The 14,214-nt window shown below is 36.7% G+C and overlaps 1 protein-coding gene across 2 annotated transcripts in view; it reads right to left on the bottom strand.

Annotated features, from left to right (window-relative positions):
- Positions 1–1,008: 1,008 nt before the first annotated feature.
- Positions 1,009–14,214, bottom strand: part of ELOVL7 (ELOVL fatty acid elongase 7) — a 34,153-nt gene continuing 20,947 nt past the window's right edge. For both annotated transcript variants that reach the window (XM_067315893.1, XM_067315892.1), the window contains exons 2-8: positions 14,050–14,143; positions 11,951–12,141; positions 9,602–9,682; positions 9,126–9,182; positions 7,289–7,394; positions 4,126–4,262; positions 1,009–2,887 (exon numbers count right to left, since the gene is read on the bottom strand). In XM_067315893.1, coding sequence (XP_067171994.1) covers positions 2,684–2,887; positions 4,126–4,262; positions 7,289–7,394; positions 9,126–9,182; positions 9,602–9,682; positions 11,951–12,141; positions 14,050–14,113 — 840 coding nt within the window. In that variant the 5' untranslated portion in view covers positions 14,114–14,143 and the 3' untranslated portion in view covers positions 1,009–2,683. The remainder of the gene's footprint in view (positions 2,888–4,125; positions 4,263–7,288; positions 7,395–9,125; positions 9,183–9,601; positions 9,683–11,950; positions 12,142–14,049; positions 14,144–14,214) is intronic.

The raw sequence follows: 14,214 nt of genomic DNA, 5'->3' as shown, positions 1-14,214 counted from the left end.
CCACTTTCTTCTACAGCTTATTACTTCTTAATTTCAAGTAACTGGCTCTGGAGGCACTTGGTGATTGTGCACCTGCTAGACTTGGAAGTTTTTCCTGGCTCCTTAAAGTCCAGCAGCTGCACATGCCCAGAGCTGCTTGGTTTTGAGCACGTATACTCCCAGCTCCCACTTAAGCCCTGCTGAGTTTGAAGAATCAGGTGCTGATCTAGGCCCCAAACCAACAGTGTGTCTGGCCCCTCACACTCAGCTGCAGGATGCTTACCTTTCAAAATGTAGATGGAGACACAGTATCTCTTACTTTTTAGAAAACCTCCAGCTGGTCCTCCTCCCTGCATATTTATTCATTTTGTATTACTTGCAGGGGGAGGAGGGAGAGTACTGTAAAATCAGAGACCAGAACCAGGATTTCCCCCACCATCTGCAAGAGTACAAAGTAATGCCCACCCGCCCTCCAGAGTAGGTAGAGAATAGCATCACCCAGCTCACACCATAAATTAACAATTACAGCCATTTCCTGGGAGGCCTCTATTTCCCATACGTATGCTTGGACCCTCAGGCTCAAGAAAGCTATGAACCAAATTGTCCCCTTTTCTTCCTTCATCAGTGTTTATTTGATAAACTCATATAAAAAATGGGGAGCACTCCAGCTTTAAAAATAAAAGAGAGGCAAGTTCTGTCCAGCTGTTTGAATAAACAGTAATAGGTGCCTATCCTTAGGCACCCTGGAACCCAAGGGCACACAAACATGAGCTGGAAGCTGACTGCATTCAAGACTTATGGTTAGTGATTTCAATTCCCACTGAAAGCCAGTGTGGCCCCTAGTCAGCATCCTGGCTGTTTTGGATTCTGCACACTGCCAGGGAGCCTAAACTCAGCGCAGAGGATTCTAGGATCAAGCAGCTAATAATTAGGGGTTTGCAACATATATCTCAAGCAAAGTGCTTTCTGGGATCTAACTTTCAGTCTGCCACGATCATTGATAGCTGCAAGGATTAAATAGTAGAAAGATAAAATATAAATTACTTTTTATTTGTTTTATAAAGGAGACTCATATGTAATTTTGTAAGAAATCATTTGCAACTCATGTCCAAGATAAAGTTTAAATTCTTTTAGCATTAACAGAACACAATAAATGTCAGTATTCCCATAGAAAAATCCAGGTAACAAAATTTACTTTCTTGGAATTGTACAAAAGGAAGGCAATTCAAAAATCCCCAAAAGTTTAAGGTATTTGAAAATCCCACAGATCTGATCAAGTACCAAGCAAAAATCACAAGCTTCTTTCCTGTTAGCAGTGATCATAATAGAAAACATTACATTTAAATACAACATGTTCATTTAATCTGTTCATTTAAAACTTCCTTAAACTTCTTTAACTTCTCGTTTACAGGTCTGTTGCATACAGTAATTCCTTAATAAACTCATACAGTATAAATGCAACTTGCATACATATAGCTAGGTCCTTTAATTTCTGTACATGTGTGACCATAATCTACCTAGCCATGGAAAACATCATGTTGGTTGATTCTATGAGGACTTCAGTCATGCCCTGTGACCACTGCCTGCCCCACTGTCCCTCTCAATAGTTCAGGGAATGGCATGCATCTTTTTACCAGTACCAGAGAGCAGAGACAAAGTGTTATTAATGGAGAAACTTTAACCTTTAGTTGTTAAAAAACAAACAACAGAAACAACTTGCTAGGAATATATTTCAATAGATAAGGGAAATGGGAGAAAACAGAGCACAGTACAATCATACTAGCTGACATTTAGGCTTCAATCAAACTCTGTTTCTTAAAAAAAAAAAAATTATTGGAAGACTAAGATTTTGGCTACTGAATTACAAGATTTTTCCCCCTAAACAGTCTAGCCTACCAAGATCAAAATATATATGTAGATATGTTGAATAATCTAACAATATTTTGATACTTTGTTGAACAAATCAGTAGGTTTTTTGATCATTACACAATAACACAGTTCAGATGATGTTTAAATTAGTAGATGTTTCCTACACTTAGGATAATGCTTAAATGAGTATAAATTTTCTACATGAAACGACTTAAGATATTTTAGTAAAAGAGGGTATATCCAAAAAAACTATCTTCAAATTAAATACCATACTTTGACAGATTAAGATATATCCCATTCTTTAATGTAATATAGTTGGTAAACACATGTAACTGTTTATATGTATTAACAATATTAATGATAAGCTTTAGATTCTATAAACTGTATTTATTGAAGTTTCATTCTTTTAATAAAATGCAGCTGACATTCTCAACAACTTATAACAAGATGAAGTAATTTTTTCTCAGTGTTCAAAGTACTATGTACTTGTCATACACAATTTAATTTTCCCAATGAATATCTGTATTTGCATGCATCTTCTAGATAGAGATCATCTATCCAGTCATTTCTAACAGGACAGAGATGAACAAGTTGTTGGGGAAAAAAAGCACAACTTTTTTTAATTTTTTTTTAATTTGAGATCCATGTTGTTCCCCTCCCCCCAACCCCCCAAATTCTGAAACCCAAATAACTTACGGTAAAAATACAAGCTCTGTTTTGGAAAAAAAACATACAAAATATACACAGTGTAGTGTGTGCACCTAAATATCTTGATTGTCAAGTAGTACAAGTTTCCACTTTGAGATGTACACATTTTTATAGACAAGAGTTTGTTTCACTGATCTTTGTTGATCCCATTTCTTGTCATCTTTGGTAGTCTTTGCCCCTTCGTGTAAGCATGGTACCAGAAGTGGAGAAACAAGACTAAAAACATAGACCCATATAGCGAAATAATAAACATGAAAATTGGATACTGGTACTGACAATCATCCATAAGGTAGATTTGTCCTATATGGCCTGTAACCATAATAAACTGGACCTGGAGAAGATAGATAAGGAAAAATAAGTATTTTTTAAATAAAAGACAAACTTACTATACAAGTTCAAAAAAGATTCAGCATACCTCGCGTAAAAAACACAAAGTTGGGGAGGCTTTGTCCACTATAGACATGGACCTTTAGAGCGCCCCCAAAACGTTCCTCCACTGAAAATCCTTTTCACAGAATAAAGAAAGGGAAGTCCTGGGACAAACTGAAAGTGAACTGCAAGTAGCATCAAGAAACCCTTGCTAGGAGAAAGGAAGTCTGCACTTCCCAGATCAGAGAAGAAACAAAACAAAACAAAACAAAACAAAAAAACCAGACGTGTCTGACTAGTGACAAATGGGAAACTCCTTTAGAAAAAACAGCCAGCAGGACTGGTGAATATAAATTCCCCGCTCCCTACCTTACACGCTGTCATGTTACACAAAGGTCTGCAGGTCCCAAGAAACAATTTAATGAAGAATTTTAAAGAAAAAAATCCCACATAAAAGGAAAGTCAATAATCCACAGGTTGTACCACCAGGACAAAAAGACTTTAAATAGGTTATAATTGTTCAAGCTAAATTATCCTTAGTTATGTGAACTCTTCCATTAACACCAGACCTGGTGTAAGCAGTTACCAGCCATGGTTACTGCTCCCTGCTCCTTTCCCTTCTCCACCAGCAGAAGTCTCTTTGGTCAGGCCAAACTAATAGTTGGAACCAGAGTTTGGAGAAATCAACTATAAAAAAAGCAGCACATGAAAAAGTAGCCAGAGCAGTAACCATTTCAAAGTGATTTGCTGCTGATAGAACAGTTAATGTAATTATTGCAAGAGCATTTTTTCAGGCTCTGAATTAGAGAGAGGTAAATTCTTTAAAATCAAACACTTTCTGTGAAAGAATGGACAAGAAATTCTTAACAAATACTTAAGGTGACACTTTTTTTCTTTACTCATTACTATTTACATGTGTATTCTGTGCATTAATAAATTATTTGTATGTTTTCTTGGTGCAAACATATCTAATCATTTTTACACAGGAAATGAGTTTTTTAAATTTATTCACCAAGTACTGCATAACTGAAAACCTCTTGCATGTAAATCTCAAGGATTATTGCAAATGCTGAAATCAGCAGATTTGAGTGGATTTTGTATGAAACTAATTAAAACAAAGTAGAAATTTACTGCATAAACTCTGCATTAGTCACAATCAGCTTTCTGAGAGATGTTCGAGTCAAACAGAAAATTACTCACAAGCTGTATCGTTGTCATGTATTTTTTCCACCACAAGTATTTATGATAGGCTGGTCCCAAAGAACAGATACCATAGTAAGTGTACATGACAACGTGTACAATACAGTTCAACAAAGCATGGAACGTTCCTAAACCACCTGTAGAAGAACAAAATTTGGTAGCATTATTGCATCATGTATTTAAAAAGCCACCTCGGGGGTCCTGACAGTTTGTTTTGAGTGTGTGTGTTGGGTGGGGGGGGTGGGGGGGCAGCCAGGGGAACATACTCCAAAACCTACAGACCTTGATTAGCCCTTAGACGTATTTAACCTGAATTGTGTTGACACCAATTCTGAAGAGTCTCAGCAGTTTCCCTTCTCAGTAAAGGCTTATCTAATCATTTCCAAAACAGCAACAAAGCCTAACTGATCTCAGTACATGCCACATGTTTTAGTGGCTTTTTTTTCTTCTTTTGTTTTTTTCATTAAAATATGCTCAGAGAATTTAGTGGTAACTGTTCCTCCTGCTTTATGCCTCTTTTCTAGGTATTATGATGACCTTTGCACAGATCTAGAGGATAAGCTGTAGTTCTCTCCCCAACAGAGATTTCCAGGGAAGGAATCACAGTTTCAGATAGATCATGACTCCCAAAACTTACTAAGTGAAAGTCCCCCAAGTCCAGGCTGCATCTCAAAACCACACTGACAGGGGAAATGAAATTTAAGGCCAAGTAACCCCCTACTTTGGGGCAAACTCATGACTGAAGCTGGTGAGACAGAAACATTTCAAGAAGTGGGCAAGGAAACATTTCCGTCTCCCATGGATCAACTATGGAATTAGATGATCCTGTCAAAAGTAATTTTATTTTAATGAACACAAGAAATTATAGGTAAAAATGATCCAAGAAGTGATATATACAGATGGGAAAGTATTTCTGAAATACAAACATTAAAATATTGAGTACCAGGGGAAAAAAGTCATGAAAGCCAGACCCTTAATGAGAAATTTTTGTAACCAAAAGCCAATTTTCCATTAAGAATCATTCAAGTTCAAAATAAAATTTATTTTGTGATTTTAGTAGCTCACACGAGCCTTCCAGCTTCGTAAATCACAACCACTTCAGCTGTGGCTCTAATCTCTCTTTGAAATTTAGCTATTTGTATTTCTGAAAATAATTTGAAGTGTTCCTGCAATCCAAATATACATACTTTCTGGCCTGCACAGTGGATATTCGAAAGAAAAATAGTTAAAGCAGAGAAAAAAGAAAAAAACAACCTAAACAACAGCACAAAAATGTGCTCCAAATTGCAACACCACACATAAGCACCATTGTACAATTCCCTGTTTATATCAGGTTAGAGAGAAATCAGCCTGTCTTTTCACAAACCTATTGTTTTTTAAAAACAGGTTCCAAAGCTCATCAGTAGAGACCATAACACCTCTATTTAGAAGGAAGGATGAACAGTGATGAAATTGAATACAAGACAAGCATCAACAGGACTGAAAATCTTGGAAACAATTTTAAGTTATCAAACAGAACAATATTTAGGAAAATTAGTATAAAGATAAGCAATAGAGTGTTAGAAACAAACACAGCTCTTCATGAATATGAGGGAATATCACTATCAGAGGACAAAAGAGATCTTGCACAACTTGCAGAAAGTATTTGTCAAATTATCACATGGGAAATTTGAATCTGATGCTCAATCAGAAGCCTGTATCTGGTATACTGATCTGATGTCCAGATAAAAGCCAGAAAGTTAATCACCTATAATGGAAACTTTTCAAGGTGGAAGAGGAGGGACTGTTAGCTGCTGGGAATTCTTAGCAAATCTAAAAACATACTGAACTCCACATTGAGAAAACTATTTACAATTTCATCATTAATTTAAAGTATCAGTCACACAGGAACATTTGAGAAAGACATGGTCAAGACACCAGCTTCTCAGTAATAGAAACTAGACGACTACAGCAAAAGTATATCCCCTTATACACTAGGAAAATCTGCACCCTGACACCTTCAAAAGACCCCACCTACCAACTTTCTGGACTGCTTTCTGTTTGTTTGTTTTTTTTAAATTCATAAAACAAGCACTAATAGATCAGGTTTAATAAGCAATAGTTCTTTTCATCAATTTGTCACCTATTTTCCTAGGAAAAAAAACATGCCAGAGAACATGATTGAAGAAATATGTACAAAAATACTATTCCTTGGTGAAAACTCCTTCTGCTTATGCTGCATACTAAATGAATAAATACATAAATAAATAAAAATCCTACAGATATACTGCTAAATGACTGTGCATTTCTCCACTCTGTGCTCACTGGGATATTCTCATGGCATGCTATATTTATTAGTGTTACACACTAATACTATAGCATAGAAAGATGCATTGTAGGTAACTGAAATGCAAGGATCCCTCCCTTTTTTGCTCTTCAGGGAGACTGCAGAGTAGAGTTAGGGGATTAGAAAGGTTTAAGCAGGAATAAAATTAAAGAGTCAGAGCAGAGAAAGGAGAAAGTGAAAGTAAGCTAGAGGAAGAAGTGGACAAAGAATTTCAGTTCAACACAATTCAAATATGGATACAGCCTAAGCTTACATAATAAATAAGGCTCAGAAAATATCTTAGTAGGTTTGTGAGGGCCAGAGTATTATAAACAAGTTCCAGTTATGTGATCCAAGGCCAGTAAAAATAACTGAAGCAAAGCCTGAATAACTTCTAAAGCAGGCAAAACAAAGGATGCTAAGAACAATGAGAACACACTTCTCCCCTCCAGTTCAATTCTTACATTTCAAGGGAAGGATGTCTTTAATGAAGTTTCAACAGAGTATCTGCCCCATACTTCTCCCCTAGCACTTCTGATTTTGCAATCACATTTTTATTTTCATGTAAAAGTGCTCTTGGTTTATACGTGTCTCTCTCCTCTGCACTTTCTTCCCCTAGCAGAAAGTAAGGGTGCACAAAATGCTGTCAAATAAGAAAAATGAATAATTCTCATCCATTTAAAAATTGAAATGTACAGTGATTTCAGCTGTTACATGAGAACTATAGACATCTATACTTTAAAACATTGATGTTCCCATGATTTTTAATTCTGTTCTTTAAATAAATTTTTTGTCTTTTTTTCTTTTTAAACTTTTGCTACCAGAAGATATGTACAACTTAAACTGTCATTCCACCACCTGCAGCAAATTTGACTCCAAACCACCAGGTCCATGGCATGATGGAATGATGAAAGACATGCAGGAATGTAACTTGGCTGTTCTTCTTACGCAGAACAAAAAATACCTGAAACATATTTTAACAAACAGAATGTTACAGAAGACACACAAGCCCAGCAGACTTAGAGTAAACTGTATGCTCACTACTATACAATTAAAAATTCTTCACACTTGCAATCTCAAGAGAAGAAGAGAAACTGAGGCACTGGACTTGAGTAGCAAATTTTCCAAAAAATCAAACCAGTAAGTAAAATCCAGCAAAATCCATAAAAGTTTTCTCTGGCTTTTGAGAACAAATGTCCAAGATTGAGTCATCAATGACTACAATGACGAGTGTAAGATGGACTTGCTTGGACTGAAAAGTATCTAGAAATATCAGATTTTAAGTCCCTTGAGCTACTAAGAAAAAGCCATTTGAAATGAGCAACTGAAGGACTAGCAACAGATACAGACAGGATAAAATATTAAGTTAGGGAAATAGCACTTTATTATGAACCCTGACTTAGCTAACCTTGGAAAAAGATAGCATTAGGAAGAAGAAATTAAGTATTTCTTAATGGATATTGACTGTCTATGTTTAAACGGACAGACATAGAGGGAAGTGTTAAGGAAAGAAATAGCAAGAAAACTGTATAAGGAGAAATCAGGTCATGAGAAGGGTAGAGTCAGAGGACAAGAAAATGAACACAGCAGAAGAGGAGAGTCTGGTGTGCCAGGGAAAACGTTTGGAAACAGCTGTCTGTTAAATACAGCCAAAAAATTACCTTAAAAATAAAATCAAAAAAGCTGCTGAGAAACAGGTACCTGACTGGGAGGATTCAAAATAAATTTTAAAAGAATTTTTTCAGGCCCAGGACTAATTACAAAGGGACAATCTAACCACTGGGTAGCAAAGGTAAATGGAGTGCTGAATTGGTTAGGCTTTTCCAGTTTCAGCATTCCTGACCCTTCCATCAGCATTCCATCTGGCCCAGTCAGTATGATCTTCACGTGTTGAATCATGAGTTTTTGTAGATGAAAGTTAGATGGTTAACTCTTCTTGCAGAGTGTAGGACATCCTAACTGCTCGTTAGTCAGCTCCTGAGTCACCACTATTGTGCCTGACACAGCAAGGCAACCTGAAATCATAGCCAGCTCCAACATTCAGAAGCTGGTGTGAGAATCGCTAAACCAACCCTGGTGTCTCTCTCAAAGAGGAGAAGGCAGACAGATGGTGGGGGCAAGCAAGGCCTGCACTCTGCTTTAATGTATTGCTGCTCAGACTTTCTTTGAAACAGCTTAGAGTGCAGGACTAATATCAGCCACATCTATAGTCATGACCACCAAGCAAGGTATACATGTGAATTTGAAGCAAGCGGGTATGGCAATTTATGCTGTATTCAGAGTTGTTGATGCAAATATTCAAAAGGTAGAAGATAAAATCTGAAGATGATATGGAGAAAAAAAAAAATCAACATAACCAATGCCAGTTTTAATCTGCAGTAGTCAGTGTTGAGACAAGTCTCTGTAACACAACAGCTTAGTGTATTCAGCTGTTAAACAGACACTTTTTGAGGGCTTCCTCTTTCTTAAAGGTATCTTTTGCAAATTAACATCTTCCCTGATAATCAAGGAACAACAGTGTAATGCTACAGTAAAATGAGAAGAGATAACATGGGTAAACACCTTGATGGGATTCCAATAACTGAAGGTCTGAGGGCTGATAAATGAGCAATTAATGCGCTGCTCCCCCGAAGCAGCACTGGCTCTTTGACTGTGAAGAGGAAACTTCACTACTTATTAGTTTACAAATACTTACAGTGTCTAATAATTCAATGAACTTGGAGAAATAGTAAAGCCAACAAACTTGTGCCATCTGCAAGAATGAAAACCAGAAACAGTCAAATCATAATCATAAATCATAACACAGAAGCTGCAGGAAAAATAAGTAACTATATAATGGGAAAGCATATGGACAAGTATGTGGTGTCACAAAGTTGACAGAAAGATATTTAATTATATAGTTGGCTTTTTTGTTTGTTTGTTTGAAACACGAAACTTCCCTTAATCCTTATGGAATTTTAAAACCAAGATGGACAAGCCAACAAATACATTGCCTATTTCTTTTTCCTAAATGACCAACCCCTTCAGTTAACTCACACGCTCTCCATTATGCAAAGTGCATTTTCATTTAGTGTATTCCACTCTACAGCAGTGCACTTGGCTGCTCAAAAAGAAGTTCCAAAAACAACGTCAGTGTAGCGTAACAACTTGGCCTTACATTTGGCAACTTACTCTTAGAGCTGTAGGTGACCTCGAGTAGTCAACAACATCACACCGGAATGAATACCCTGTGGCCCAGCCAGACATAAGAAACTGTATCAAAAAAAAAAAAAAAAAAAAGAGGAAAGGGCAAAGGTTTCCTTTATGACTTATGAAAGATTCATTCATTTCAGTTGACTTTTGCAATCACTAAGCATGAGAAAACAACAACATTAAAAACTTGTTGAATCAGCAACCTTGTCAGTCATCTACCTCTGTGTGGGCTAGCTCTCACAAAATCCTTTGCTGTTGCAGATTAACAAATTTCTGATTCCAGGACCACACCTACGGAGGAGAACTGTCTCTCTACATCCCCTTATCTCAGCATTAGTAACAAGAGGATAAACAGCTGCAACTCAAAACAAATGCTGGATAAACATCTTATTGTGTAAATCAAGTTACAAAAGCAAATCAACCATTTTTAAATTTTTGAAGTATTGAGATGTTTGGCTCTAATAACAATTTTAAGAAAAACAGTACAACAAAAAAGCATAGTTTAAAGTCATTAAGACAAGGAAGGAATTAATATGTACTATATTTTTGGCCTCACGCTTTCTAAAATTTTGCTTAATAATTGAACTGTTCGATGCAATTAGTCTTTCACTGACAAGATGCATGAGAAGCTAAGGTTTTACAATCAAAAGCAGAGGTACAGGACCAGTGGACTGTATGTAACAAGTACCACATGCAATCTTTTCTCTTGGAATATATTAGAACTCAGACAAGAGCAACACTGTTAAAATTACACTTGGTTCACTCTCCTGCCAGCCACTAGGACTACCAGATCTTATATTTGTTTAAAAAATACTTGTCATTGATTAATCATCATAATCCACCACTCGTGCATGATAGAAAGTTCAATTTTCTTGAGAGATGAAGGTTTTAGTCCATAACTGCAATAGATGTTCAAGTTTTTAAAGAATCAGTTGCTTAAATTAAACAAGATTTGAAACACTATCAAGACAGCACAATACTAAAGCACCCACAAAATGGCTTGGATCCAAAGAGGGAAAGAATTAGCTTTTTGCTGAGAGACAGACAATGGCTGAGATTCAATCTGTTATACTGTCTCTATGCATTCTTTCATGAAATTTTAAAATAGAAGCCTTGACAGCAGATTAATCAAATACTATATTAGTATTAGATTTTTTTTTTTTTAAGTTTAATTTTTGGTTTAGTTTCTAAGGGTTTAAAACCAAGAGCAAACTCAACACCTAATCACAAAAAGAAGGCAGTCTGGGGATTTTTCAAAACAAAGAGTAAAAAAAACAAATGCATGCATCTCGCCCAACACTTACATTTGACACAACAGTCATTATATAAAATAGCAGCTGTTGCATGGACTTTAAAGCACTATTAAAAAAAAGTCAGCAGTTCATTGTAACTCATGATGAAAGTTATGCAAACTGAGTTAACAGAAAGGTTGCCGATTTGGCAGGATCATCTGGGAACTTTTCATTACCAGTTTGCCAAACCTGAAATAGTTGCAGCCATATAACCACATTTAACACAAAGAGGGTCAGTACTAGAATAGTGATGTTTTATCAGGCAAATGTATAAGACTGTCATTCACACAATACTATGGTTAAATAGCTACATTTTTTTATTGAAGAAGCTATTAGCTGTCTTAAGCTTTAAAAGCAGGTTCTAAATTATAGCTTTTACATGGTCTGTACCACTCATGATTAGGGATTTTTAGGTCATTCACCACATAACCCTATGTAACCCATCTGGCTTGAAAGTCCAACATTTGCTTGAACTATCAACTACAGCAAAATGTCAAGACTCCTTTTGAGAGAAAGAGTATTTACTATTTCTAAAAAGTCAGTGCTAAAGATTTTTTTTTTTAAGGATAAAGTTCCCCGAATTAGATACTGTTAACTTCTGCGATTTAGAATCCAGATTTAACTGAAGATTATTCTGCAGTTAAACATAGTCTATACAGTGTTTGAAACATCATTGTTGACTATCATGTAGCAGGACAGAAACAATTACAACAGACTAAAACAAGTAATCTACTTTGCCTTCTCCAGCCCACGGAAATTAAGTAAGTTATGAGGATTTTTAATTTTTAAAATGACATGTAATGGCACATAAAATATTCTACAATCTTCTTTTCTAGGTATGACTTACTCCCTTTTTTCAAGTATCAGCTCAATTAGTTTAGCATATTCCTTGGAGGAATGTAATTACAAGAACCAAAATAATGCTTTTTTGAGAACTGCAGAGGAGGAATTTTATTAATAAACTCCTCAAAACATGGTATGCAATAGTTAGAGACACTAAATGTATAAATATATTTCAAATAAATGCTGTACTTACTTCATAAGTCATATATAAGGAGAGGGTTACCACACTAAAATTGTAAAATGCCATTATCTGCCTGAGGTCAAAAGGCTTTTTATTTTCCATGAGTTTGGGTCCCAAAGAAGTGACAAAGTAAATGTAGGCTCCAACAATAATGGTTGTTGGAAAAGGTGAAGACATGAGTGGCCAGCCTTCCACTCTTGGATCTAGGGGAGGGGAAAAAAGAGAGAGAGAAAAAAAGAAAAAGTCAGATCTTTCCAGTGCTTATCAAGTCCTAAAAAGCTACTGATTCTTAATCAGAAAGTTTCTGCATTCACTGCTCAAGCTGCCGAACGCATTCACTGCAAATCCCCATCCACTGGCTCACAAGGTTTAGCACCTGCCAGATTCCAGCCTTCCTTCTGCATCCACCCTTCACACTTGCAACCAAGAGGGGAGACAGCACTCCAGAACCAGGAGCACTCTGATTTTCGGGCTAAAGCTCTGCTTCAGGAAAAGTCCACATTTTTGCACATCAGTACAGCTTGGGAGGCAGCAGAGGACAATAACAGGCAAGCAGAGCACTGCAGCTGCATCTCCAAGTGAGGCTTCATTCTTCTGGGGGGGCATGAACCTTATTTACCAAGTTCAGGTCACAGAACAGCAAGTAGCCCCACTCTTCAAAATCCTTGACCCTTATAAGCAGTATGGTGTTAGACAAAGTAGTCATGGGGATTTCGAAGTTAGAAGACGTTCTGTCCCATCAGTCGGTATTTGTAGCTTAGCACTTGAGGCCTGTGCCTATTAAATCCAGACATGTCAGCTCTTTCATTGCACCATAAAACACACGATTTCATATTGCAAGCCTCCAAACAACAAAAATGCTGTAAATTCCTCTACAGTTATCCCATACAGATTTTAACTTTTGCAGAGTTGTTCCACGCATGCGCTGTTCTCTCCCCCCACAACTGACCACAGCAGACAATCCAACTTCCTCTAGGATTCACTTCTTTTGGGGCCCATCACAGAGGCCTGGCTCACCAAAGGCCTGACCAATTCTCCATAATCAGAAGACTGCCAAAGTAATGTAATTTTTTTTTTTTTTGGTTGTTTAAATAAGCTGACTTTTGGAAATTTCATTTCTGAATGACCCTAACTTCACTACTGGGTCAGCAAACTGCTGCTTTCATGCTTTGTTGCTCTATTTTGGAAGTGGAATTATACCACTACAAATTTTTGTTAAATGTTTAATTTATGACTGCACCGCCCTAGGTTAGTGATCTTGAGCCCATGGCATTCAAGCAACATATTATCCCTGACACGGTCTGATGTTGTTTCCAGCCACTGGAAATGAACAATCAGTACAGACGGGGAGGAGAGCAGAATACAGTGCCGCTTGCAGCCTGTGACCTGCTCCATCCTGCGCCCACAGACCAACAAGGACTGCGGACCACAGCACCAGGCATTAGATAAAAACTGAAATCCGTACACGTGGCACTGCAAGAGAATCACCAGCTCATCACAACCCCAAACTTGAGAGCTCATCTGTCGTTTCTTTGGTTAAACCAAAGCATGTTTAATATCCTCCTACCAGCTGCAACAAGAGAATAATGTTCCTTTTCTAAGCAGGAGTGTGATACAGTGAATTACTCTGAGGAATAATTTCAGATAATATCATAACTCATCAGGTTTTGTACTTCCTTTTACCTGCTATGTTAGCATCAGCAAAAGCAAAATACAGTGACGCTGTGCACCTAGCTCTATTAACTGATAAAATACCATTAGTTTTGCAACAAAAAAAAATAAAGCTTTATGTTCAGTGGTGCAGAAAAACATAAAGCACTATTTTCTGGCAAGCCAGAAAACCCTTACAGAAGAATCACTATCTATAATTTATTTAGTCTGGAGTTTAAGTCCATAAGTATCTGGGTTTTGTTTTTTCATTTTTTTAATTGCAGAAACTATTCTGTTCTTTATAGTTAAAAATGTCAATAGGTAACTTGACAAGTCTTAAGAAACATTTACAGGAAGACAAAGCTACTTTAAGTTGCTGATAAACAGTATACTTAAAATAGCTACACAATACTATTCAAAAATCATTGAAAGTTAATAAATTTTAGACTGAAATGACTTACCGGCATCTTTAATCCATTCATCATAAAGTAGTACAGCCTTTGATGTCAGATTGCTAAAGGCCATTTTCACTTGATTAAGATTTTATGATGCTGCCTGCAGGAACACAGAAGAAAACAGAAATATGGATTTCTGTAATTAATGAAAACAAAGATGGATAAAGTGTT

Source organism: Apteryx mantelli, chromosome Z (genome assembly GCF_036417845.1).
Source record: "Apteryx mantelli isolate bAptMan1 chromosome Z, bAptMan1.hap1, whole genome shotgun sequence".
In the NCBI taxonomy this organism is placed as follows: domain Eukaryota; kingdom Metazoa; phylum Chordata; class Aves; order Apterygiformes; family Apterygidae; genus Apteryx; species Apteryx mantelli.
The sequence above is the reverse complement of the archived record's forward strand: the minus strand, read 5'-3'. Positions and strand labels throughout refer to the sequence as shown.